The following is a 27,876-nucleotide window of genomic DNA, read 5'->3' as shown; positions in this document are numbered from 1 at the left end:
CTGCGGTGACAAACCGACAAGCAATACCTACCTACTATTGTTTTGAATTCTAACTTTCTAAAAAGTATAAATAAGTATTATAAAAATACACAGACAGATATATGTTTTACTAGCGGACGCCCGCGACTTCGCGCTTCGCGTGATTTTTTAGTTTTTCACAAATCCCGTCGGATATCGTATCTCGGGTTTTTTTGCTGGATAAAAAGTAGCCTATAGTCACACCTCCAAAACCCCTTCTATAAAGAGAAAGGCCTGGAATGGGCCTTTAAAACTTGTGATAATGAATTTCATCAAAATCCGTGCAGTAATTTAGCGTAAAAAGAAACAACAGTCCAACCATCCTCACACAATAGTGAATTAAGAAATGAAAAAACAAAATAGTTTACACGTTTTATTACATAATATAATATTAGCGAATAACGAGTTTACAAAATGTCATTCCAATTTAAAATACAGCGAAATTAACTTCCAATTGTCTCAAAATCATTCATTTAAGAAGTAGTCAAGTTGGTCGAAAGCATTAGTTACAGGCGACCCAGAGCCTTGACATTTGGAAGTCCTTATCGAAAACCCTATGTACAAAAGTGGCGTTCATTGGTTATAGTGATAATGACAAGACAAAAGTATTAAAATTACTATGATATCACAATACACTTATACATTCTATTACTAAAAATTAAAAAAAAAATTAACTAAATATTTACAAATTTGGTTAATGGGGGTGCAGCGAGCATATTTCAATGCTCGTGAACCTCAAAAGAACTATCAAAATATTTCAGATACAGTTCTTATGGATATCCTAATACATAGATTATTTATTGCAGATACAGGCATCGTGATCAAAGTATATTATCTAATTATTATTAAAATACAATAGTCAAATATTTATCGGTCACGCTACAGAGACAGTAGGCACATAAACTGCGACAAAATATTTAAATAATTAAATTGTCTGGTAGTAGTTGAAAATAAAAAGATATTTCTAAAAGAAAATTTTACACAGGCTAGTGACATGAAAATTTACTTGTATAAAATATATAATACAACCTCGATAAAAAAATAGATAGTTTAACTAAGTCAATCATATTTATTTATGATATTTAAAACTTGCAAGTTTTACATAATTATAATAATAAAACTTGATTTTCACCCTAGGGTATCTAATTCAAATTATTGTTTATCTTAGATAATTACAACTTTAAATGTAAGGTCTATCAAAACCAGATAGGTAGTTACATGATTTGTGTTCACGTACAGTTTTTGTTTTGGTACTGGTGTGGAATTTTAATAAAAAAAATCTGTGAGACATATGAATATGACCAAATATGTAGAGAAACGTGATAGCCCAGTGAATATGACCCGTCTTCGATTCGGAGGGCGTAGGTTCAAATCAGGTCAAGGAAAACATCGTGAGGAAACTTGCATACCTGAGAATTTTCTTAATTCTCTATGTGTATGAAGTCTGCCAATCCACATTTGGCCAGCGTGGTGGACTAAGGCTTAACCTCTCTCATTCTTCACCCTTCTCATTCTTAAAGCCTCAATAGGTCAATGGTAAGAGCGGTCGGACTCATCACCGAGGAGTGGTGGTTCGATCCCCGCCCCGTTGGTCTATTGTCGTACCCACTCCTAGCACAGTCTTTCCCGACTAGTTGGAGGGGAATGGGAATATTGGTCATATTTAAAAAAGATGGCAAATATTCTTTTTAAAAAATTTAAAAAATCTGAGAGGAGACTCGTGCTCAACAGTGAGCCGAATGTGGGTTGTTAATGATGATATCGTATGTGGTATCACAGGAGAACTTGTTCCTCAATTTTTATTTTTTCCGATACAAGCGTGATTACGTGACAAATCATTTACAGGAATGGATAGACCTTAAAGGAAGAACATATTATATTGCTATACGAATACATGATATAAGTAATTATACGCATACATCTACGCAGCATTACGAATAAGACAGACGTTTAATAATTATAAGCAGTTTATCGCTATCTCATTATTGGGAAGCCTTGACCCCCATTAAGTCGCTGGATCAAAACGCTCGAAATTAGTATCAATTTATATTTACTACTAGCGGACGCCCGCGACTTCTTACGCGTGAAACTCAGTTTTTCATGAATCCGGCGAGAACTATGGATTTTTCCGGATAAAAAGAAGCCTATATGTTGCTTAATAACTTACTCTATCTTTTATTATTATTCAGCCGTTTCAAAGATATGAACAGATAAAGACAGACAGATATTTTTTTTAAAGTTTGATTTTGTTTTGGTGTCGTGTAAATAGCTATAAGCAATTGATATAACACATTTTGAAATCGTAGACACGACACTTCAATTTTATTTACATGTATTGATTACAATGGTTTATTATTAAAAAGACAATGTGCGCCGAGAAATTACTTACGACCATGTTAATATAACCATGGTAGGCGACTTAATGGGATATCATCAATAGCGTATAAAACAGCGTTTCTTATTCTATAAGTGCGTCATATATTTTCAGAGCTATGTCTTATAAAACTACTGATTGAATAGTCAAGGACACTTAGTATACAAGATTATAATCTAACCAATTAAATCTAACAGTAATTTAAATTGCTGGGAGATACGTAACTACACTAAGTGACTGACGTGCCGAGAGCAAAAATATTAAAAACTAATGTACTATACCAATACAAAATATGTCTTATCATTTATTATTGTATTCATTATTTACCGAACAAACACAATCTTAATTTACTTCTATACGCACTTAAAATTTATGAAAAATAGATTTTGATTTATTGATCCCTATTTGAAGAGGTAAACTTATTTTGTTTTTTTTTTTGTATTTATAACCCAGCGATAACCTACACAGTATAAGACTAAACAAAATAATTAGATATATACGCAGTAAAGTACTTCGAAGAAACTCGATCATTTCAGCGATTTCACATTTCACTCGTATTTTTTTTCTTGTGCAATACGAAAAACTATTACATTCCTTGCGGTTTTGCGCGAAAATATAAGTTTTTTTTAAATCTTCTGGGAGACTGTACTGAAAGGTTTTTTCTGTACCATGCAACCCTTTTCTATCCCCTCTGTTAGCAAATATTCTAAACGACCGGTTCAGTTTAGAGTGTAAAATTTCTGTCGCATTTAAAATGTTTTTATGTTTTTGAATTTTATACAAAACTAGCAGATGCCCGCGACTTCGCCAACGTCAAATCTAGTTTTTCACTTATCCTGAATCATACTTATTTTCAGGATAAAAAGTGGCCTGTATGCGAACAATAACCCCCTCTATCTATCACTGAAAGTCCCATTAAAATCAGTTCAGTCGTTTCAGACATTAGCACGGGCAAACTGGTAGTCAGACAAAAGTTTAAAAAAAACTCAAGTGTTTTTTAGTATCATGTAAATGACTACATGCAAAATAAAAACATTATTAAATTATAGACACTTCAATTTTATTGATATTTATTGATATGTTTACTAAAATAGTGAGCATGTGAAATCACGCTGTTATAATCGTAGATCGATTAATAAAAAAAAATCGTTAAATGATCGAGTTATGTCTAACATAATGTACCTTTTGTTATAAGTTAATAACTCAAATTATTTTTCTGTTAACATTTAGCGTTGATATAATATTAAAAATGATATTCAAAGCATTTTCAAAACATGGTATACTAGTAGAAATATTATTTCTTAAGATAACCTACATATGTATCTACGTCCTATTATACGACTTATAAATATATCGAAGGATCACAACACGTTTTGTTTAAGTTATTAATTAATCAAAAAAAAAGTTGCCATTAAAAATGTAGCTAAAATTCAGAAAGATGTAAATTAATACATGCTTTAACTTTCAAATGATAAGGAGTAAAGAAACACAAATTTAGAAATATATCTATGGCCTGTCTGTTACTAGTATAAGACTAATTCAGTCTGTACAAACTAATTTTCAAAAATTATATATAAACATTAAAGAATATTAATTAATTTTGTTACTATTATATATCATCAAGTAATATTATAATAAATTTTAATACTAACCGATGTTGATGTTTAAGAATAAGCTATATACTATATACCTAGTTATTGCATTAAATATATTACTTAAAATCGATGACAAAGCGCAAACACAGAACAACCATATTATTATAATAATATGTATTATAAAACATATATAGATACAGGCACACACTACATAATCACTCGTTGAAATTTACTTACATATAAAAAAACGTACTTTCAAGTAATCACAGACAATTTATTTTTTGTGATTTCTGATATTTTTAGAAATAACAAAAAGCAAATTCATATAATAATAATAATTATAAATTTTATATATATAAAGATCACATTTTAATTGTAACACCGTTCACATCTTATTAAATTAATTAATGTTGCGCGAACTACAGTAACCTGTAACACCATATTACGCACATAAAAAAATCGCTAAACTAATCACATGAAATTGTTATTCTCACTTTAGAATTATATAAATAAATACAAAGGAAAATTATATGAAATTATATTTACAAAACTACTGTAACCCAATTTACTGAACTCTAGAAAAGAATTGCTGTTTTTGAGTTTTCATTCACTTTTGTGACACCTTTTTGAAGAAAAGGACGAGTTTCGGTTGATTTCCTTTGAATTGTGAAATTATGAATAGATGTAAAAAGAAACTTTTTCGAAGGGTATAATATTTATTAATCCAGACTGCCCGAATTGCTAAAGCTAAAATTGATGTCTAGAAAATGCCTCGGAACTACGGGCTGGTCGCCAATAAATGGTCTATAGTATTACACTAGCCCGCCTAAGGAAGCATATTGCACAGACTAAAAAGGTCAAATGTCAAGGGACGGGTTAAAAGCTGTAAAAGGGTTAAGATTCGGACAAGGGCTTGAGAAGAACCCTGAGGACGTGTCGACATTGCGACCTATGGGGTATGTGGGATGAGTAAATTATTGGTGACGCCTTTTGGCCATGGACTCTGGAGGAAGTAAGAAATCTGGAAGTCTGTTGATTCAAAAGTAAGACTTGGTCCTAATTAGCATATATAAAAAATACGAGAACATATCATATATACATTATATATGTAGTTTTAGTAGTCTTTTCGCGAATACCACCATAAAATATACATTTATTCTAAGGATGGAGCCACAAGCCATACATTTACTCATTAATTAGGGCTCCACAAAACTTTGTGACCTTTTATAAGATTATTTAAAAAACGCAATACTTCTTTATTAGTATAATATATATTATATTACTATTTAATTCACTTATTGTAACGATGTTATGTTTTGTCAATTAATGTAATGGTAAAGGAAGTAAAATTCCCCGTAATAATATTTTATCCAAGTATATTTGCAAGATTTATATAAAATACATACTTAATTAATAAATAATTATCAGGCTAAAGTTCAATTTATCTTTAAATGTCCAATATGAAATTAAATATGAATATAGCTTGACCTCCTAAATATCTTATTAACAAGGAGATCTTGTGATAAATTAGATGTATATAAATCGTGGGAAGAATTATAAAATATTTTACGTTATATTTTTTTTAATTTTCATTTAAATTTTACAATTTTTTTTTAAATGTAATGGCTGCTTATCCTATAATATAGTCAATACAATATAATATTATATAGAGCCGTCAATATTTTTATTACACTGTAAAAAATATTTTATATTTTAAACGGTAAACTAATACATGTACTTGCATATTTTTAATACTCGAGTGGGACTTTAGACAAATGACAATGAAAAATCATTAGGTAGATGTTCATTTGATATCACAGATTACAAAAATGTCAAATGTACCCACAACTCCTTGTTAAAAATATTATATTTAATAAATGTCGAGCATACATGTCGAAAACTTTAAGCATTTGTATAATTTTATTCCCAACAAAGGAAATTGACATATTTTTTTGTCAAATCAGCAGTTGTGATTTAATTAGAAAATGAAAAAGATCGGGTTTGAAGATTAGTGACCTAAGGCCAGTGAACATCATTGAAGTATTATATACTATATATTTATTAATTCGCTTTTAAAATCAGATTAAAACAAATGTAATATATTTTTATTATATTCTCAGAAGCGGCTAAATAATAAGCACTGTCATATAACGTCAAAGTAGTGTCTTTATTAAAAAAAAATTGAATCTCACCATTTATTGCGACAATAATTTATACAGATGTGTGTCTCCAAGCCATATTTTATGGATTGATATTTCAACTTTTGCATTTCGTTAACGTGAATTTATTTTTAAGAAGCAATAAAAGTTTGAAAACTGTATCAATAGTAAAACCGGATTTTAATTATCATGGATGATACCCATTTGTTTAAAGGTCAACGTTTGTTTCAAATTCTATTTCTGTTGTAAAAAAATGTATGCTACTAAACGGTATTCAACATTAATATTATTCGATTGAAAAGTAGACAAAATATTTTGTTGAAGGTGAAAAAAGTATTCTGATAGATTTCTCTACATAATTATATTAGTAGCTCTACACGACGCAACGAAAGAGCATAAATATCGCAATGGGATGAAAAAGAGAGCGATATTTATACGTAGAACCTATATCGCTATCTCGTGGCACACAAGTGTTTGAATTATTACAAAATTCTTCTTCTTCTCAAGTGTATTTCCTTCTATAGATCATAGATCAGATTCTGCTTTGAAACTAGAGGATAATTTATCAAATGAGTCGTATCTAATACCCATGGTCGTTTATTGCTTAACCCTTGACACGTGCGTTAGGACGAAAGGAAGAACGATATTTCATGGCGTTCGGACGCAAGTGAGAGTGATATTTCATTGCGTTGGGACGAAAGGGAGCGTGATATTTCATTGCGTTGGGACGAAAGGGACAGCGATATTTCATTGCGTTGAGACGAAAAGGAGAGCGATATTTCAACTCTGTCGCTAATGTATTTTGTCGATATGTTCGAATGTTGGTCGATAATGTATTTTCCCTTCACGAGATATGACATTGACGCATGCTAGGCATACCGTAGGCTTATAATGCACCTTACGAGATAATTGTTAAGTTTGTTTAACAAATCGCATCGCGATAGGACGAAAAACAGCGATATTTTCTATTGATTCCCTTATAAGACATGAATACTCATAGTAATAAGCAATTTTTTTTTCATATAATTTCAGTGTGCGTTGAATATTGGCCTTTAAAGTTTTAGACTAAAAACACGTTGATCACACACAACTATATTCACGCAATCGCTCCACGTCTTAATGTAATGTAAAACTAGGCTTCGACGAGAAACTTTATACGCAGTATTTTTTTTAATAAGTGTAAAATATCTTCTAAACGATAATATAGCATTTGTAAAACAATACTAAAAAGTTATTGTCTACATGATTATTACAATAATATTTTAATAGCAATGAACGTGTGATAAATTACAACTTGCCAATCAATACAGTCACAAGTGTACACAATACATTGGAAGCATCCACACTTGTATTCTCAAGTGACAGTTTACATTACTATGTATATAAAAGAAGGTGTTAGTTTCACTTTTTATACCTCAAGAACGGCTGGACCGATTTGGCTGAAAATTGGCGGAGAGGTAGCTTAGAACCAGGAGACGGACATAGGATACTTAGAGTAGGGGTAGGGTTTCACACGGACGAAATCGCGGGCGTTTGCTAGTTGTCTATGAACATCGAATACATAGTTCAAGGTCAAAGATAATTTATTTATTTACTAGTGTAGTGTAAAACATTTATAAGCACTTGAGAACACAGTTATTCTGAAATCTCAGACATACTCGTATATATACGTATTGACTAAATATTCAAATTGATTAACATGTAGAAGAAAACGTTTAAATATAAGACTCGTAATAATTATTATAATATAAATGATATGACAAAAGATTTACGATTAACCTATTATAGCATTCGCAAAATATAGTAGGAAGGTATACAGAATTGCTTTTTTTTTTTAATCTAAAAATATTCATTCCATATAAGTATATGCTAAGTACTGAAACTAGACATCAGTTGTTAATCTTTTAAAAGTACAGTATATTATTGAATGGCGTTAACATTTGTGCGTTTTAATCTATGTTGTAAAAAAAAACCTTTCTAACACCGGAAATGAAATGTATTGAAATAAAAAAAACATATTAAACACAATTAATGTAATCAAAAGCCTTTTCATTTCAATTCCAAATATAAAAATGACAAAAAAATACAAGAATCGTCAATTAACAATTTGCAAAAAACGCACAAACATAAATACATACGCTGTCTATTGCACAGAAATATTGCATCACAATCGGTAAATGAGATGATTTATTTGTAATATTATGTTAATATTGCACTGATAGTTAAACATAGATTTTGTTTGATATTTATTGCTATTACATTCCATTTACGCCTCATCCAGAATATTGCTATTTTTTTATTACGCATTTAGTATTTTTTATATATATTCAGAGGCACAATTATCCACTTTAATATGACGCGAGAATATGGAAATAGGCGAATAATTGTGCCTTTGAGTATATAAGGCCGACCGCATACACGCGTTTTTTTCCGATTCCGTTTTCCGTGTTCGGAAAACCGAATGCATGGCATCAATATGAAATACATTAACGTACGTTTTTCTCCGAAAGGAACAAAATTTCGCGCGTTACGTAACTAATGCGCGCCCGTGCGACTATACAGGGTGCTCGGGACTATTTCTCTTAACTTCAAGGTGTTGAATATAGGAGCCGAACAGCATAGCTAATTTTTATTTAACTAAAATTTTTTTTATTTATTTTCATACAAAGTAATTAAAATAATTTCGTTTATCCATGTAATACACGCCTTTATCTATCCTTGCATTTTAAAATACGTAACCGTAGTAGTAAAACTGTCGATATCGACGAGATGTTGCAACTGGCACTCCGCACTTCACTAGTAAGCTACTTCATAATATTTATCAAAAAAAAATGAACATGAGCAAGACGAAGATCATGTCTAATGCTCAAGTAACGCTCCACCCAGTTATTGTTGAGGACTCTGCGCTCGAAATTGTAGACGAGTATATATACCTAGGACACACAGTCCAGTTAGGTAGGTCCAATTTCGAGAAAGAGGTGAATCGCCGAATCCAGCTCGGCTGGGCAGCGTGCGGGAAACTCCGGAAAAGGAATTTCGGACGAAAAGATGTCGTCCGAAATTCCTCAGTGCCTGAAGACGAAAGTCTTCGAACAGTGCGTGTTGCCAGTGATGACATACGGATCCGAAACTTGGTCGCTAACTATGGGCCTCATTAGAAGGCTTAAAATCACTCAGCGGGCGATGGAGCGATCTATGCTTGGAGTTTCTCTGCGTGATCGAATCAAAAATGAGGAGATCCGCAGACGAACCAAAGTCACCGACGTGGCTCAGCGAGTCGCGAAGCTGAATGGCAATGGGCAGGCCACATAGTTCGAAGAGCCGATGGACGTTGGGGTCCCAAGGTGTTAGAATGGCGACCCCGCACCGGAAAGCGCAGTGTTGGTCGACCCCCCACTAGATGGACCGAGGACATCAAGCGGATTGCAGGAAACCGCTGGATGCTGGCGGCTCGAGATCGTTATGCTTGGAGGTCCATGCAAGAGGCCTATGTCCAGCAGTGGACGTCCATCGGCTGAAAATGATGATGATGATGATGAAGTTTGGCTAGGTCATAATATAAGGATGCGATATAAGGGACACAATTTAAGATCTGTTTACAAAAGGAATATTTTTTACTCCGAAAATATTCATGTTCGTTAGACATTTTTAATTAATTTCCCTTAAAGAATATAACCCTAGAATTATGGGAAACACTCCCGAGCACCCTGTATACATTCCGAATGAGAAAAAACGTAAAATCCGCGGTGGTCTTACGGAATTTTAAATCGAAATAACGCATTAGAAAAACGAATACGGAAAACGAGTGTATGAGGCAGGTCTAATAATATAAAAGCAACAAGCTTTTTGGCACAAAAATTTTACATGGGACCTCAACACTCAATGTGATTATATATTGGCTGAGCTTGTTGTGGGCTCTTCTCGGACCAAGGCACTTTGGAATCCTCGTAACTTTAATTTTAAGTTTTCGACTATTACTACCACCATTACATTAATTTTAATTATGACATAACTTGACTTTTCAAAAGTGCTTGTAAACTAAGGCTAATTGAAATTTTAATTTGAATTTTATAGTATCAATGAAGTAAAATAAGTGATACTAGTGGACGTCCGCGACTTCGTCCGCGTGCGATTCAGTTTTTCACAAATCCCTCGGGTTTTTTCGGGATAAAAAGTAGCCTATTTGTTAATCTAGGCTATTATCCAATCTTCGTATTAAATTTTAACCAAATCGTTTTGTTTAAATTTGAACCAAAGTTATTGCGGCGTTAAAGAATAACAAACATTCACACAAACTTTCGCGTTTATAATATTAGTAGGATTGCACGAAATTCAAATTTATTTATTTTATGTAGGCTTTTGTTCAAGCACTTTTGAAAAGCCAAGTCTGTTAGTGAGTAGTGACTCTATCATCGGTTCGGATATCTTCCGTTTATTCATATAAAATACACAAGGTCAACGTTGAGGCGCTAGGTAAAAATAATTTTCATAATTATGATGGTAGAAATCCTTTTCATCGAAAAACCGATTTGTCAATATAAAAACAATTGATTTATAATTAATTCATAAACAATATAAAAGTTCAATGTGTGCAAGTGCTAGGTAAAAATAATTTCATCTATGAAAGTGAAACCATTTCATCGAAAAATCGACTCGTCAAAGAATTATTTTGTGTATGTATGTGTATTAGTATTCTTGTATGTATTCGTTGAACCTGGCACACACAGTCACAAACACATGTTGTTTTTCTTTAAATAAGCGCAAAACGAGACACACTGTAAAATGGCATCTTGCACTTATTCACAGACACGACAAAAGCACAATTTAGGAGTATATGTTGCGTTGGTTTTAAATAATTAATCTATAGAGCAATATCAATTTGAAATTGGTACGACTAGGACAAATCACGTTTGAGTTATATTAAGTTTACAGATGGTTTTTCAAATCTAACAGTATAAAATATACTTCGCTGTCTGCCCTTTTATCTTACCACTTCATAAGTACATTCAGTAATATAAATATGGATAAACGAATTAGGTATTTTTTTGATTATTGTTGCTTTAAGTAAGTTGATTTTATTAATAACCAATATTCAAGCTCAATGTGTGACTTTTTGAGGTGCTAGGTATATATAATTTAAAAATGAAGTTAAAAGAAAAACCGTTCCATCGAAAAATCGACTTGTCAAAGAATTCGAATTAAAAATAATTTTAGCAAATATTTATAAAATATTTAAGTGCATGTCAAAAAATTAAAATCTAATGATTTTTTTTTCATTCATAAACAATATACACGTCCAAAGTGTGATTGTATTGATTTGCTAAGTAAAAAGAATATATATTTATAGTTATAGAAGTTAAACCAATTTATCGAAAAAACGACTAGTCAAACAATTTAAAAATTAAGGAAAACAGTTTCATCGAAGAATCGACTCGTCAAATTAGAATGAAAATTAATTTTAGCTAAATATTTACTTACAGACAAACATAAAAAGGCAGACAACAACTCTTTTTATCCGACTGCTGAAGAAGAATTTCTATTTTCTCATTTTCATCTATTTTTTGACGATTTGACTGATTTTAACATAATTGTATGAAGCGTAATAAAATTTTTCCCAATGGGAATTATAATTGTATGAAGCGTAATTAGATTTTTCCCAAAGGGAATTATATATGATAATAAATTTTCATTTCCTGTAAAGCAGTCGAATTTAAATTTATTCAAATTTTTGATACAAAAAATTGCACCCGGCCGAAAGTAGAACGGGTCACCAGTTGTTTAAGAATAGGGGGGATTCAGAAGTCTATATAGGGGGGAAAGACAGTAAGTATGAGCTACACCCACTGGGGACCGGATCTGGGCGCGGCCAGCCACTGTTATGGGCGGTGAAGCAAGGGGGTGTTCTCGCCGCTCTCCCATCGGCTCTCGCCGCGGTTCCGTTCGCTGCAGTTGTTGGTGCAGCATGCTGACACGTTCTGGACCGCCTGGAAATACAATAATACGTCATTCAAAGACTGCAACCTGGTAATTACCAGGTAATTATTATTATGGAGAGCCGTGATAGCCCAGTGGATATTACCTCTGCCCCCGATTCCGGAGGGTGTGGGTTCGAATCCGGTCCGGGGCACCTCCAACTTTTCAGTTGAGTGCATTTTAAGAAATTAAATTCGACGGCCTCCGTGGCGCAGTGGTATGCGCGGCGGATTTACAAGACGGAGGTCCTGGGTTCGATTCCCGGCTGGGCAGATTGAGATTTTCTTAATTAGTCCAGGTCTGGCTGGTGGGAGGCTTAGGCAGTGGCTAGTTACCACCCTACCGACAAAGACGTACCGCCAAGCCATTTAGCGTTCCGGTACGATGTCGTGTAGAAACCGAAAGGTGTGTGGATTTTCATCCTCCTTCTAACAAGTTAGCCCGCTTCCATCTTAGATTGCATCATCACTTACCATCAGGTGAGATTTCAGTCAAGGACTAACTTGTAAAGAATAAAAAAAAAAAAAATTACATTACAAACATGTCGATATCAATTAATAAAAGTTAAGGATTTCTTATAAAACTCAATTTAAATATCACGTATTTTATCAAATTTTCCAAACTTCAAAAAAAACTGTCGTCCATTTTGAGACGTCACTAACTCAATAACGTCGAACTAATTGTTAACTAATATTGTTGTTAAACGCTCCATTTGTATGTGATTTATTGCAGTGACATCATGAAACAGGCGTTTTAGCTCGTATTGTCAAAAACATATATAAAAAGTAAAATTTTCATGTAATCACGTCTCAAAAAAATATGAAATTTTTTTTTGAGTCTAGTCGAACGATAATATACTATTTAAACATTTAGACCATTTAAACAAAGTATCAACTAGCCTATTATGATAATACGTTATTAAAAGACTGCAACCTGGTAAATTACCAGGTAATTATGATTATGGAAAAACATGGGGTTTTATAATAATATGGATAATAAAAGGGAAAACTTAGTATATGCGTCATGGCAGACTAATTACATTAGGACCTGCCTTGCTAGACGTTTCGAGAATAAAAAATATATAAACACTTTGACAGACTGTCAAAGTGTTTATATATTTTTTATTCTTTTATAAGTTAGCACAATCTCACCTCATGGTAAGTGATGATTCAATCTAAGATGGAAGCGGGCTAACTTGTTAGGAGGTAAATGAAAATCTAGGCGCATACAACTGCGCCACGGATGCCGTCAAATGCGATTATAAAAACTGTCTCTTTAGAATCGACGTTTCATAGTTGTAGTCGTATTCGTCGGTTAAAGAGCTCCGTATAAATACCTCTTTACCTTCTAGTTTAGTATAAGATATATACCTAATTTAAGCTCTTTTAATTAATTAACTCTTAACTATCTGTGCCTATGTCTATCAGTTTTTTAATGGTAATGATTTGAAACGGGATAGATGAGGCAACTAGTTAATAAAAGGACATAAGTTAAATATTACCTGTGACAGATGCAGGTCATACAGATGCAGAGTGCTGACTGACATATCGCGCGTCTCATCGGGCACTTCGGGCATTTCGGGCGGCGGGCCCAGCCCGAGGGCACTGGGCCCTAACGCACTGCTAGTGCCCGCCAACCCCACAGGACCCCTTGACGTCTCGCCTTCTTCCTCGTCGCTTATCTCGTCCATTTCCTAGAAAATTTGTGACGGAGAATATTATCGCAACGTTTATTATGATCTAAAGGAGATGGTCTATTTTAGGTCAGAGTGGACCCCCGTATTATTAAAATTTAAAAAATACAAGAATTTTATTAAAATCGAAATAATCGAAATAAAAATAAGTAAATAAAATTAAACCCAAGCTTTTGAGTTACCAAAATGGCGCCCTTAAAGCAACGATGACAGGACAATTGACAGCAAACGTCAAATCGAGTACTGCATTGAAAAACGTCTTCAATCTGCTAGTATTATCATCCACTTACCGGAAGTCTATAATGCTGACGTTGTTGCTGGTAGTAAGAGAGAACAGCTGGTAGAGGTGTATTGGTGCCAAATATACTCTGCTGAATGTACGAGCCAAGCATTGTTTTGTTCTGAAATGATAATTTTTCTTTTATGACAAAGATCATCATCATTCAACCCATATTCGGCTCACTGCTGAGCTAGAATCTCCTCTCAGAATAAGAGGGGGTAACGGCCAATAGTTCACCACGCTGGCTCAATGCAGATTGGCAGACTTCACACACGCAGAGAATTAAGAAAATTCTTTGGTATGGAGGTTTCCTCATGATGTTTTTCCTTTACTGTTTGAGACACGTGATATTTAATTTCTTATTAAAATGCACACAACTAAAAAGTTGGAGGCGCATGCCCCGGACCGGATTCGAACCCATACCCTCATTATCAGAGGTCGACTCCACTGGGTTATCATTGGATATTTTTGATTACCTGGACGTAATTGGGTCCTAACTGAAAATGAGTGCTGCGTGCTTTTTTTATAGGAAGTATGTGGAAAAATGTTGAGTTGCACAAGTTGAGCAAGGACTCAACTTTTTGAGCAAGAACAGTGTTTTAGAGAAGAACAAAAAAAAATGGTTTTTTTTTCCCAAGAAACACACTTGTAAGACAATTATTTAACCAGATCCCTATTTATACATCATATTATCATCTCCATATACTGTTATACGGAGGTATATTTGGGTCCCCTAGACGTATTGGCCGGTAGGCATTCCCCGTTTGCGCACTACAAAAAGTATCATGCTGTAGTTCGGTGTCTATAGTCTGGCAAGTTCGGTGATGACACTTCCATGATATGCGAGCGACAGGGGGAAAGACAGCGCTGAATGTGAAATCGTGCGGGGAAGTGACGTGCAACAGTCGTGGGTTTTGCATTCATCGCTACAAACCCTCCCCCCCTCCCCACCGGCGCGCAACATTGTTTAATCGCTTGGCGGTACGTCTTTGCCTAAGAAAAACCAAGGACGTCCGTTTTGCAGCGCCACGGAGGCAAATCACTCACCAGTCCGTTCTGGTTAGGTAGAGCGTGATGCATGCTCTGGCGCAGCGACCGCAGGAACTGGCGCTGTGTGGGCTCCGCGGGGGTCCAGCCGGGGTGTCGGCACGAGAACGCGACCAGAGACAACTCCGTTTTACCTCCTTCCCCTTGGTTGTACTGGGTGTTAGAGCCTGCCAAATTAATTTTATAAACTTATACATCTGATACTAGCGGATCTAGCGGTCTGCGTGGAAATCAATGTAAAATTTCACCTCTCTAGGGGTTACATTTTAGAAATTCTTAAATCACATTATATTTTGAATTTTTTTCATGATTTATGAACAAATTTTCAAAACTGTAACTCTAAAAATGAAAGACTTTCCATACAAACTTTCAACCCCTATTTCACTCCCTACTATTTTTATTTTAGGGTCAAAAAGTAGCCTAAGTTTTGAACAAAGCCCGACAAACCATATTCCTAACCTTTGTATTCCCTCTCCTATAAGAAAGCTTGTAGTGACCCACTTCCCGGTCTTCGATTAGGATGAAATTTTGCACACGCTCTGAGTTCTGATGACAATACATGACTAGCTAAGAAACATCATTACAAATCAAATATGGCGGCCTCCCAAAGATGGCGGACTGGCTGTTTGAAATCCACCCCATGATATGGATATCAAATGAAAGGATTTGCTATCAGGAGTACGGAAAAAAATAGTCACGTGACTTAAAACCAATATTTGTAATTTCTAGTGCGTGCTAAAAGCGAGTTTTTTAGTTATTTAAAGTTATTTTCTTTGCAATCTAAGAAGGAAGGGGGTATGATCGTTTATGCAATAAAATTGATAATTTTTGACCTTTATCTCCAGATTTTCCAGGTGCCTGCCAATCAGGGTGACCGTGTCGTCGTATATCAAGCTAGAGTAACAGAAAAATAACCTCATTTAATATCTTGTCTTATCTTTATATACAAAAGTTACAAGTTACTGCTCATATTTATAAAATATATGAGTATTTTTTTGTGATTTGAGTGGAAAAGGGGACTGTTGGTTTACTGTCAAGGGCACCCTTAACCCTACACACAACGTTCACAAGTGCGTGACTCCAGTCAAAGTGTTCGACATTGTAGTAGTGAGTATTCTTAAAAAGTTGGTTTACGGACGATATAATTGAACGTGATCACATTATAAGATAAAACTACTCATTATTCGATTATTTTTCGATGTGTCAGTTTACCTTGTCTCCCTCAATAATTGACAGACTAATTCGGTGAATTTGGGTGCGATACAAGTCCATATGTATTTGGACTGAAATAAGACGTTATAACATTTAAAAAAAAAGCGAATGTACCTGAGCGAAAGAGCATACATCCCCTATGCCGAGAACGGTGACAGTAAAGTTTCGGTAGAAGTCAACGATATCAAGGGCGCGTGTGCGTATGGAGAGCAGCACTAAAGGACACAGCAGCGGACTCAGTAGCTCGTACAAAATGTATATCTGTAAACAATAAGTTGAATATTTTAATAATTGTTTCGAGTTGCTCGCTCACGGTTGGTATTAACACACACACACACACACAAGTTGTTGCAACAGTGATGGTATAAAATAGAGGGTATTTAATGACTTGAGCTCAGTTGTTTGTTAGGCAGCGTGAATACCGTCACGCTGCTAATCGCGTTAGTGATTTTGTGCAATAATATTTTGTTGTAATTATTAAAAATGTTTTGTGTTGTAGTTACTGATAATGCTTTAAGAAGTGTTTCGGAGTTGAGAATGGTGCAATTTGGTTATGGGCTAAAGGAACCACAGGGCTAAATGTTGGCTAACTTTATGGAAAAGGAGGGCCTCTTTATGATGAACTCTTTCTTCAAGAAACCGCCACACAGGAATTGGACCTGGATGAGCCCCGATGGTTCCACGAAAAATGAGATCGTCGATCGACTTCATCATATTATATATTCAACTATATGTCTGTGATCAACGGAGTCAAAACCGGCAGTGATAATAGTGATAATCAACATACAGTTAGAACGCCGACTGCTGTCGATGTCGATGATGAAGTCTACGCTCTGACCTGTGCACGAAGAACACTTTCGTATGGCTCTTGTTGTAAGGGCCTCTACCTGAGAACTGGATGAGTGTAAGCACAGTACAAGTTACCGCTCTGAACTGGAACAGCTGCTGAAAGTGCGCGGCCACGTCCTTGGTGTGCGCGCGACCGCGCCACGCCGCCGGCAAGTAGTGGACGTGGCCCAACACCTGCACGAGGAACTCCTCGCCTCGCGCCGGGCCCGTGCACGCGCCGCCCAGTCTCTCCTCCTCACCAATCAGAGCTCTGCAAGTGGTTTTTTATAATTCAGTCTCTACAGTATATCCCATCGAATCGATACCTATAACTGACTTAACCCTAATCTTGTTGGGCATTTTTAAACAAGCTCGCCTCAACTTACACAAGCGTCACTAGACCATTTACCTCAAAAAGCGTTTATTAATTAATTAAAGCCTTTACTGGAAGATATATTCTTCACTGGAAGATATGTTCTTCACTGGAAGATTAACAGCTTGTAAGCAGTCACTGGATAAACCATAATATTAATAATAACCTCCATCTTTTTGCAGTAAAACTTCTATAAGCACGCTTGACTTGAGGAGTAAGTTTGTCAATGCGTTAAAAAAATTGTAATCAGGCTGCCATCTACAGGCATAGTGAAACAAAGTTTTATATTTTAAACTACCAGTAGATGGCGTTCTAAGAGAACTTTGAAACAATCCCTTTTTGTACACTTCAAGAACCTGTTGATAGATGTCCCTTTTTTTTCTTATTTTTGAAAGAAGTTCTACTTTAGTAGTATTTTTTTGACATTAGATTTTTCTGGCATAAATAGTGATTTCCTGGGCCTAAAAACTTGAGACCTTATAACTTGAATGTTTAACAAAACAACATGTTCCATCTTAAGCTAACATACACTTGAAAACAAGAGATCAATATCAAAATAACATGATGATGATGATGACCTTGCCGCAGCCAGAACACAGCCCAATATGGTGATGATAGTGAGCACGTGCTCCACAGTCAGCACTTCCTCGTCGTACACCGTCAGCAACACGAACACGGCTAATACGCTCGCTGTTAGGAACACTATGTTTCTGAAACAAAAAAGGTGTTTGTCAGCTCCGACGCACGAATGGAGTTAGACAGTTAATTATCTTTCAGATCGACTGTCTAAATAGGTGGTGAAAGGTGCGCAACCGAGGAGCAACAGGTGGCAGCGCACGGTGAAAGGTGCGCAGAATAGGTTGCGCACAAAAAACGTAACGCTGTCATTCGTTCATCAAACCTTACTGCCCATATTTATTTCATACCGGGGGCTATACATAAAAAATGGATTCTTAAAGAGTAAACTCTAAAAAAATCTTAACATAGAAAAAGGTTCGTAGAGGATGGCAAGAGCACGAAACTTAGCAATGACCGTTATTGCGCAGATACATCAAAAATAATATTACTAATGATTCTATTTAGGGTAATTAAGTCCAGATTTGTTATGCAATGTTATATAATATCTACAAAGGTTGATTAGAAATGCTTGTATATAGGTAGTGTTCGCCTGGATTTGATCCTTTCAAAGACATTTCGAGAATTATTATGATTTATATACAAATACTAGCTGACGCCGCGCAGTTTCATCCGCGTGGTTCCCGTTCTCGTAAGAATATGGGGATAATATATAGCCTTCCTCGATAAATGGGCTGAAAAGATTGAAAAAACGACTGAAACAATTTTTCAAACCGGACCAGTAGTTCCTGAGATTAGCGCGTTCAATCAAACAAACTCTTCAACTTTATAATATTAGTATAGATTAATTTCGGGCCATTAAGGGCAATTTTATGAAGTACCAAATTGATACTTTATAAAAGAAAAAATTAAAAAAATCCGCCAAACTGGATTCCCTACTTACTTGGCAATGACAGTGGTGATTGGTGAACTGAAGCTGCCTAGGTACTTAGTGGCAGGCTTGTGGGCACGGTTGAGTCGGTCCCGCAGCTCGTGTTCCAACTCATTGAAGTGCCGCAATGTCACGCGCGCGTATAACGACCACGTGCGAAGTCCGAGCGATCCGGGCGAACGTTTTATTAGCTGTAAATAAATAACACGGGGGTGCATTTTAAATAGCCTGTCCGCCATCTTGGACGTCCGCCATATTGGATTTGAGTCACGTGACTATTTTTTTCGTATTCCTGACAGAAAACTTTTTCATTTGATATCTATATCATGGGGGTGGATTTCAAACATCCAGTCCGCCATCTTGGGGAGGCCGCCATATTGGATTAGTAATGACGTTTCTTAGGTAGTCATGTATTGTTATCAGGTTTCAGAGCGTGTGCAAAATGTAAAGTGGGTCAAATTAAGATATTGAAGTCAAGGGCTAACTTGTAGAGAATAAAAAAAATGTCGTGTAGAAACCGAAAGGGGTGTAGATTTACTTGTTGTTGCATTTAATAATCGTCATCAACCCATATTCGGCTCACTGCCAAGCCAATATTAGGCCAATAGTCCACCACGCTGGCTCAATACGAATTGGCAGACTTCACACACATAGAGAATTAAGATATTTCTCTGGTATGCAGGTTTCCTCACGATGTTTTCTTTCACCGATTAAGACACGTGATATTTAATTTCTTAAAATGAACACAACTGAAAAGTTGGAGGTGCATGCCCCGGACCGGATTCGAACCCACACCCTCTGGAATCTGAGGTCATATCCACTGGGCTATCATGGCATTTAATAATATTAGGATTAAAATGTTTATCATATAACAAAACAGTCTTAACCTACCTCTGCATAGTTAAAGAAGAAATAGAGTATCTGCCACGCCTGGATGAGAGGTGCGAGGAATAGGTTGATCAAAGCGAGTAGTACGATTTGTCTTTCAAGCTGTTTAGCGAGCATCATTCGCTTGGAGTGATCTTTATACGCCGTGCGAAGCTGCCAGCAGTTCTCCCAAGGACTCCATGGGCTATCTGTTAATAAAAAAATGCAACATATTATTCAATATCCATATAAACTTTCAACCCCTATTTCACCATTTCAGGGGTGAATTTATGTTATGAATCACATTATATTTCGTATTTTTTTATGATTTATGAACAAATTTTTAAAACTGTAACTCTAAAATGAATGACTTCCATACAAATTTTCAACCCCTATTTCACCCCCTTCTATTTTTATTTAAGGGTCAAAAAGTACCCTATATTTTTCTCCAAGGTCTCATTTACCATTATACCAAAATTCATTTTGATCGGTTCAGCCGCTTAGCTGTGAAAAGGTAACAGACAAACATACTTATTTCACTGGCATTTTTCTCTATCCTGTAGGAATATAATCTAGCCTACGAAACTCATAAATAATGGAAGATCGGGTGAACAAAGTGACCTAAAGTAATAGTTTTTGAAAGACTAAGATTAAGTTATTGGACACTATCTTAGTGTAATAATAATATATTGTAAGTTTACGATTACGTTAAAGTAAAATTACTAATCACTAATTAGTCACATAAGTAGTATAAAAAATAAACAAAAACATATGCGTCTAATTTAATACCTCCTCGTTTTATAAAGTCGGTTAAAAATAACTTACAAAACAACAGAAACTCCAAATTCCATTTTAATCCTCTCGATAGATAATGGAAATCACCTACGAAGGGCACTTGAATTTGCAGAGGAAGTAAATTCTTGTTGACCATTGCCACCATATAGTTGTTAAATCTGAAGAAAAAAACAATATTATTTTAGGAAACATTCATTGCATTTTATTCAAAACTGCTGGATATATACATAATGCGAATATGTTGCATTTAATACACGTAAAACTAGGTAAACATAATTTCATCAAATCACTGTTATTGCAAAGTAGATAAATTGCATAACCTTTCGCATTATGACGCAAATGCTCTTTACTAGCTGCCTTTTTCATACACTTAGTTATCAATACATACATACATATAAATAAAATAGAAGTGTGTCTGTTATTACAAAATAACTGTGTTTTCTTAAATATGATTATAATTAATAATATGATATTTAGCTTTTAGTTGTTTAATTTTAAAACATAATGAACTTTGCTTTGCTTTTTGTTTGCCTGGGCTAATCTTTGAATTTCATATACTTTTACTGGAGCAACATATAATACTATTTATATATATAATCATATAATGCTATTTATCTTGAAATACCTTGCCTTGAATACCGCCCCAGATAGAAATAACCTAAATTTTTTCTTATAATTTTTTCTTTGTTCAATTCATATTAATTTATTATGAAACACGACTAAAACTCACAGTATGAATCATGCCACGTTGGAAGAACCAACTCATGACAGAGGGGCCCGTACGGGTTCGAAACTAGTCGGGCATACTCCGACGTTATGTCACGCGAGTTTTAGCCATGTTTCATTATAAATAAACCTCGAATTTACGTGGACAATGTCGCGAGCATTAGCTAGTAATTCATAAAACTGTTACTAACATATTAAACAATAGCATTTTTCGCCTTTAAGCGGTTTCATTAAATCCTAATTTGATTTCTGTAAAAAAATTAAAACATCACCAGCTTATTTTGTTAGTTAGTTGGAATATCCAGTCTATTAATTTAGAGTTGTTATGGATTTTAATAGTATTTTACTATTTTGCCATCTGTGCTTAGAATTAAGTGGTGATAAATTTTATTTAATTATAATATTTAGATAGATAGCAAATAGAATGGAGAACGTAAGAATGGAAATGATATCTAAAATATTAATACCAGATATTATCGACTTATTTATTGGTTTATAATCACTGTATAATAAAATAAGATGAATAGTAATATACTGAAATGAGCATTTTTTTATATACTCGTATATACATAATTGTTTATATATTTTGAATGTATGTGTTAATTGTATCAGTAAATCAATACTCTATTTAATATAATATAGATTTACTAACTTTATTTACTTAAAGTAACACAATAGCATTACTAATAGTATAGTATTATTAGTACTGTGTTGGGTTTATAAAGTTTATAACTTTACTTACTATTTAAATAAAAATTTAAAAAAAGAATAAAACAACTAATAAACTAATTAATTTAACTACAAGATGAATAACTACAATATACTGTTACACATACTCTTTGTTGGATGGGGGTCATAATAATATCACACTATTTACCAGTGACTAATTAATAATAATTGGCTGCTGAATTACTATGTAATTTGCGCATTTAATTACTTATCATTAATCATATGTATCTATTTGTATGGTTATTTAACATCAAGTTACTGTAAAAAAATTTACTACGCTATTGAATGTATTCCATAATAATGGTATTCGCAATGGCATTTCATTATCTTTGCTAAAGTGAGAATAAATAAATATAAAAAATACACTCATCACTATCTAGCCCCGAAGTAAGTGTAGCTTGTGTTATGGGTATTAAGATAGCTGCTTTCATCATATACATTGTGTTGTTGTGATCACTGTTGAGCACGAGTCTCCTTTCAGATTGGGCCATATGCGGATTGACAGAATAAAGAAAATTCTCAGATATGCAGGTTTCCTCACGATGTTATTCCTTCATCGTTTGGTCTCTTTATCTTGAAATGCACATAACTAAAAAGTTGGAGGTGCATGCCCTGGACCGGATTCGCCCTCCGAATCGAAGGCAGAGATCATATCCACTGAGCTATCACGTCACTCACACTACAGGTAAATAATTTATATAATTTATAAACACACCCAAGACACAGGAAAACATTCATGCTCATCACACAAATATTATCACACACTGCGCCACGCGGCCAACAAAGAACAATAGAAAAGAAGAGAAGAATTAATTTACTTCCAATAGACTGTTTTTAAACACTTTTGAAACATCAGTACGCCTAGCATGCAAACAATTACATAGCTTGTTTTTTTTTTTTTTTTTTATATATGTAATTTCTGCGACATGGCGATCTGCTCATAGGCAATAAGCCATTCATTTATCTGATATCATCATATCATTTAATGTTTTCTTTGAGAGCTATTTTGCTGCAGATTCCCTGTCAGCAGTTCTCCCTTTGGCTTGTTATGGAAATCTGTTCCACAGGTCGGGAATGCTGTGTCTTTGTAGCCGAGCAAAACGGAGTCCACCCTCGCGACTCAGAGCCCGTGCAAGCTCATTTGTGTGAATTGTCAGTCTCTCCTGATACCTCAGGCTGCACTGGGATATTTCTTCACGTACAGTTTTTATGTCAATGTCGTGGTACATGTATTTATTGCTGATACATCGCGGGATGCCAAACATTGCTTGTGAAGAGAAACGACATTTTGCCTGCTTATGCTTTAAAGGTCAAAAGTAAAGCAAAAAAACCTAAAATTAGAATCACAAGCAATATAACAACTCAGCATTGGCATAATTGACAAACGTGAATAAATCGCAGGCTGTTTCCTATAAACGATGTAATAAAAATCATTAAAATTTTCAAAAGCTTTATCAATAGGGTAGTTGACTCATATCAGATTTAATATTAACAATATTAATTTCGCATAGTACATGGAATGAGGGTCCGAAATATATCGATATTAATTAATAAAAGTTAAGGATGTCTTGTAAAACTTAAACGCCAAAAACGGTTTCGTCCATTTTGTGACGTCACAATGTTACTTGATGTATTAAACGTAAAACTAGTAATTAGTTAATAATTATTAGTTTTAAAAAAATATTAGTTAACAATTATTGTTAACTAATATTTTTCTCTGCTCCGTTTGTAAGGGATTTATTATAGTGACATCATGAAACAGTTGAAATATAGACCATTATAGCCGACAAGCGTTTTAGCTCGTATTTTCAAAGACTTTTAAAAACTAAAATTTTCAAGTAAATATGAGAAAAAAAATTCAATTTAGTAGAACATATAAATACCTGAGTATCCTGTGGTAAATATCTAGTTCATTGATTTCCTGCTTGTGGACGCACATGTGGTGTTCTGCCTGGGCTTCCCGCACTCTTTCCTGTACTGTCGACCAATTGATCCATACTAAATCATTCTGTGAAAAGCATAAATACTAAAATTATAACATTCCATCTAATTATAAATCCGACATTTTGCATGGACAAATGTTTGTCACCTAAAATTGGTAGAACTGCCTACCTGAGTTACATTAAATGTAACATGTACATTGTACATTTTAAATAGACATAATGTAAAATGTATATCAAATGTACATTTTAAAAAGAACTTAATTTTGGCAAACTACATTAGAACTGATTTGAAATTGATTGATATTGACAGACATCACTCCGGCAAACTACATTAGAACTGATTTGAAATTGATTGATATTGACAGACATCACTCCCAGGCAATGCAAACAAAAGCTACAAAGCATTGCCTGTGATGACAAGTCCCAGATATCCAATATGTGGGATTTTTAATTCACTATCTTGAGGATGCCCAGACTGATACTCAGGCCATAAATACCACTCTTTCTGTCCCAAAGTCCCATTACCAGTCTCAAAGGAAATGCCCCTAGAGAGTCATTCTGCCCATCTTTTCTGCTCCTGCCTTCGTGCCCCATCAGGTGATGCTTTTATACTCGCCAAATGCCTCAGGTCCTAATTAAGCCTCCCATTAAAGAGTCCCATTAAATAGCTCATGACACTCAATTATAGAAAAAGTGGCCATTCCAGATGATGTTAAGCATTAGATGTTTAAAGAAGAAGAATAATGGCTTGTATGTAATGGAAAAATATGTGCCTAAAAACTATAACATACCTCTTTAATTTTTAAAGCATTATTATAAAATAATTTTGTGTCATATGCATAAAATAAATGATAAATTGATATGGCCAATCTCATTAACCAAATGATGGAGCAGAGTGTGATGAGGCACCACCTGAAATTAATAAATAAAGTTATATTTTCATCATCATTCAACATCATTTATTTACATTTAATATAAAAGTTTGTATGTGTGGACGTTTGGTATTTAGGCTAAAAAGGTTTGGGTGGGTGAGGTACACCTAGCCACTACATCCAATGCCAAAAAGACTTTCAAAAATAGTTGAACTAAACTAACTACTCCTTTAAATTGGTTGAAATATTATGCTGATAATTATAGTCAGACATCTACATGGGCACAGAAAACATTTATGTACAAGTACAGAAGATTCACTCTGTTAATTCAAATAAATAGTAACTCTCACTACCACACAATACAGCACAATTCAGTTTGAATAAAATTTGAGAGGTGTTTTATTTACCTACAGCTCTTATCTTTATTACATCTATTCAAGCAAGTTAGGGCTGTCTTCAATTACAAAATTCGTAATACTAGATTTAAAGCGCGGCGCGGCGTATTTTATTGATAAAATAAATATGTACTTGAACATTAACAACATAACATAAACAAGAAAATAGAAGTAATTATTTTGTAGATATTATTAATTAAGTGCATACTTAAAATATATTTTTGTCATTTACTATTTATTACTTAGTATCCTCTTAGATCCTTGTTATTATATAAGCAGCCAAATGCACTACAATATTCTTTTGCTATTATTTTTCTTTAATAATATAGAACCCAACTGCGTCACAGAGCATGTGCAGACACGTCCTATCGGAGTGGGGCTCAACACTAATACATAATAATATATTAAATAAACAAATTCTTACCAAGTCCATGATATGTAGCTCACACATTGAGATGTAGGAAAAATTACATCACTTAAAGTCAATTTTTCACTTCTATTTGCTTTAGGGTCATTCCTAAATAGTCTTGGATAATTCACACAGTGTATTAAAAATGTTGAAAACCACACAATGAACACAAACTGTATTAAGTAAAACAAATCTGACATAATCATGGGATAGAAGCCACCTCTCACATAATATCTGTACATTCTTGTAAAAAATGAGTCCAGATCTTTTATGTGTGTCCATCCTCCTAAAACAAACACATGATAATTAGAACTTATTGTATATATGTATGTGTAAAATGCCTTATTACTCTGCCTATTGGATCCAATGGTTACCTTATGTAGCTTCCTTTTGTATTATGGTCTCAAATCTGCCAAGTTTTAGTTGAATTCATTCAGTAGTTTGCCCAGTCAACAAAAATACAGACAAACAGACAGAAACATAAAAAAAATTTGGCTTTAGTATAAGATTCAGATTACAAAATACCCTCCAACTAAAACTTTCAAATATATTTTATGTACAGAATTTGACCTGTTACAGTTTTATTATAAGTATAGAAGATTCTTAAAAGATATAAAGAAAAGATATTTTTAAAATTAATAAATCTCTCAACTTTAGTGCAAACCTATTATTTTTTACTCCTTTGTTTTGATTCTCCTTACTATAGAATAATTTGGAACAAAGGCTATCTAAGAAAATCGTAATATTTATGAAGCTTACCTTTAGTTTGAGGTACTTTGTGTATGATAACGTTGGTCGTATCGTCTGGCTCCTGGTCGAGGGTAATCAGTGTCGGGGGGCTGGTGTTTTCAGCAGAACTCGCGAGTGGTGGTGTCAACTCGTTATCCAGAGCACTGTACGTAATATCACGCCTGAAGTGGGTCATTTTCACACTCTAACTGTATCACTTACTATCGCTGCTCGTCTTCTACGTCTTAAAATTCTATATAGAGACTACTTCAGATTCCCTTGTCTACACATTCTTGACTTTGGCCCAGAAACGTAAAAAAACTTTGATGTAAATTCATACAAAGGATTTACAATGCGACGAAATGTAATATTATTATTGGAATAATTTGTAATACATGAGATATAGCGCGTTGCTTTGTGTTTAATAATGTATATTTGGATCAAGGTTAGGGATACTTATTGTAAAATTAAAAAAATGTATGTGTCTAACTTGCTCTGCTTCAATAGAATTTTTAATAACTGATCATAGACAAGAGCTGTCATGTCATATAAAACGTCAAACTAAAATGTCAACAAACAGCAGCAACTGCAGTACCACAGAATACATATGTACGCAGCTTGGCATTAAAGTAATATAAGTCTATGGTAGATAGACACGGTACACGGGATTATTAGTATTCTGTGCAACTGGTTGATTTATGTTTTGACACCAAGCCATTTATTCAAATTAAAAATTTATAAAGATAACAAATGCATGTACTGTAAAAAAGATGACGCAGATATCAATCACATAATTTTCAAGTGTTCAGCTTTTGGTATACAAAGAATAATATTAGCAAGTTCGATAGAGTTAGTAAAGGAAGAAAACGAAATTAAGTGTGATCCCCGCCACATTAAGGAATTGTTGAGGAACCATTTATTTTATAAGCCTGTTTTAGATTTTATTAGTAACACAATAGAAAAATTGTAAAATACAGTAGTAAATTTATATTTAGACGACGACGACGATAATTTTAAGTGCTTTGTATTATTTTTAAGAAAAATTGTAATATTTTAAGCAGTGCATAAAAGGACTTGTATCCTAAAGTAAATTAAAAAAAAAAAAAAAATATGTTTTGACAGGAGTGACATTGACATCGAGCATTGACAAATGACAGCAGTGGACAGCAGCTGAGCAGCAACAACGAGATTGAGTGAGATGAGATACCGGTATCCAATTCCAAAGAATAATTGATTTGCTGTGATTGCACTTGTTGTTGATTTGGCGACCCGCGACGGGCGTTGTTCAGCTTTCTCATTGAAGAACATTTTGAGTCAAATTTAAAATAGGAACCTCTTTTTAATCACCCTAA

General features: G+C 34.3%; 1 protein-coding gene across 1 annotated transcript; it reads right to left on the bottom strand.

Moving 5' to 3' along the window:
• Positions 1-378: 378 nt before the first annotated feature.
• On the bottom strand, positions 379-27,044 carry LOC112048324 (autophagy-related protein 9A). The gene is made up of 15 exons (XM_024085815.2): positions 26,555-27,044; positions 25,811-26,081; positions 24,911-25,031; positions 24,060-24,184; positions 20,752-20,879; positions 19,951-20,135; positions 19,072-19,250; positions 18,131-18,262; positions 17,276-17,450; positions 16,466-16,612; positions 15,973-16,033; positions 15,140-15,306; positions 14,103-14,213; positions 13,621-13,812; positions 379-12,130 (listed from the first exon to the last, which is right to left on the bottom strand). Exons 1-15 carry the CDS (start codon positions 26,718-26,720, stop codon positions 12,023-12,025), a joined length of 2,268 nt encoding a protein of 755 aa, XP_023941583.1. The 5' UTR covers positions 26,721-27,044; the 3' UTR covers positions 379-12,022.
• Between the last annotated feature and the right edge of the window lie 832 nt (positions 27,045-27,876).

Source organism: Bicyclus anynana, chromosome Z (genome assembly GCF_947172395.1).
Source record: "Bicyclus anynana chromosome Z, ilBicAnyn1.1, whole genome shotgun sequence".
NCBI classification, from domain to species: domain Eukaryota; kingdom Metazoa; phylum Arthropoda; class Insecta; order Lepidoptera; family Nymphalidae; genus Bicyclus; species Bicyclus anynana.
This window is presented reverse-complemented; position numbering and strand designations above follow the sequence as displayed.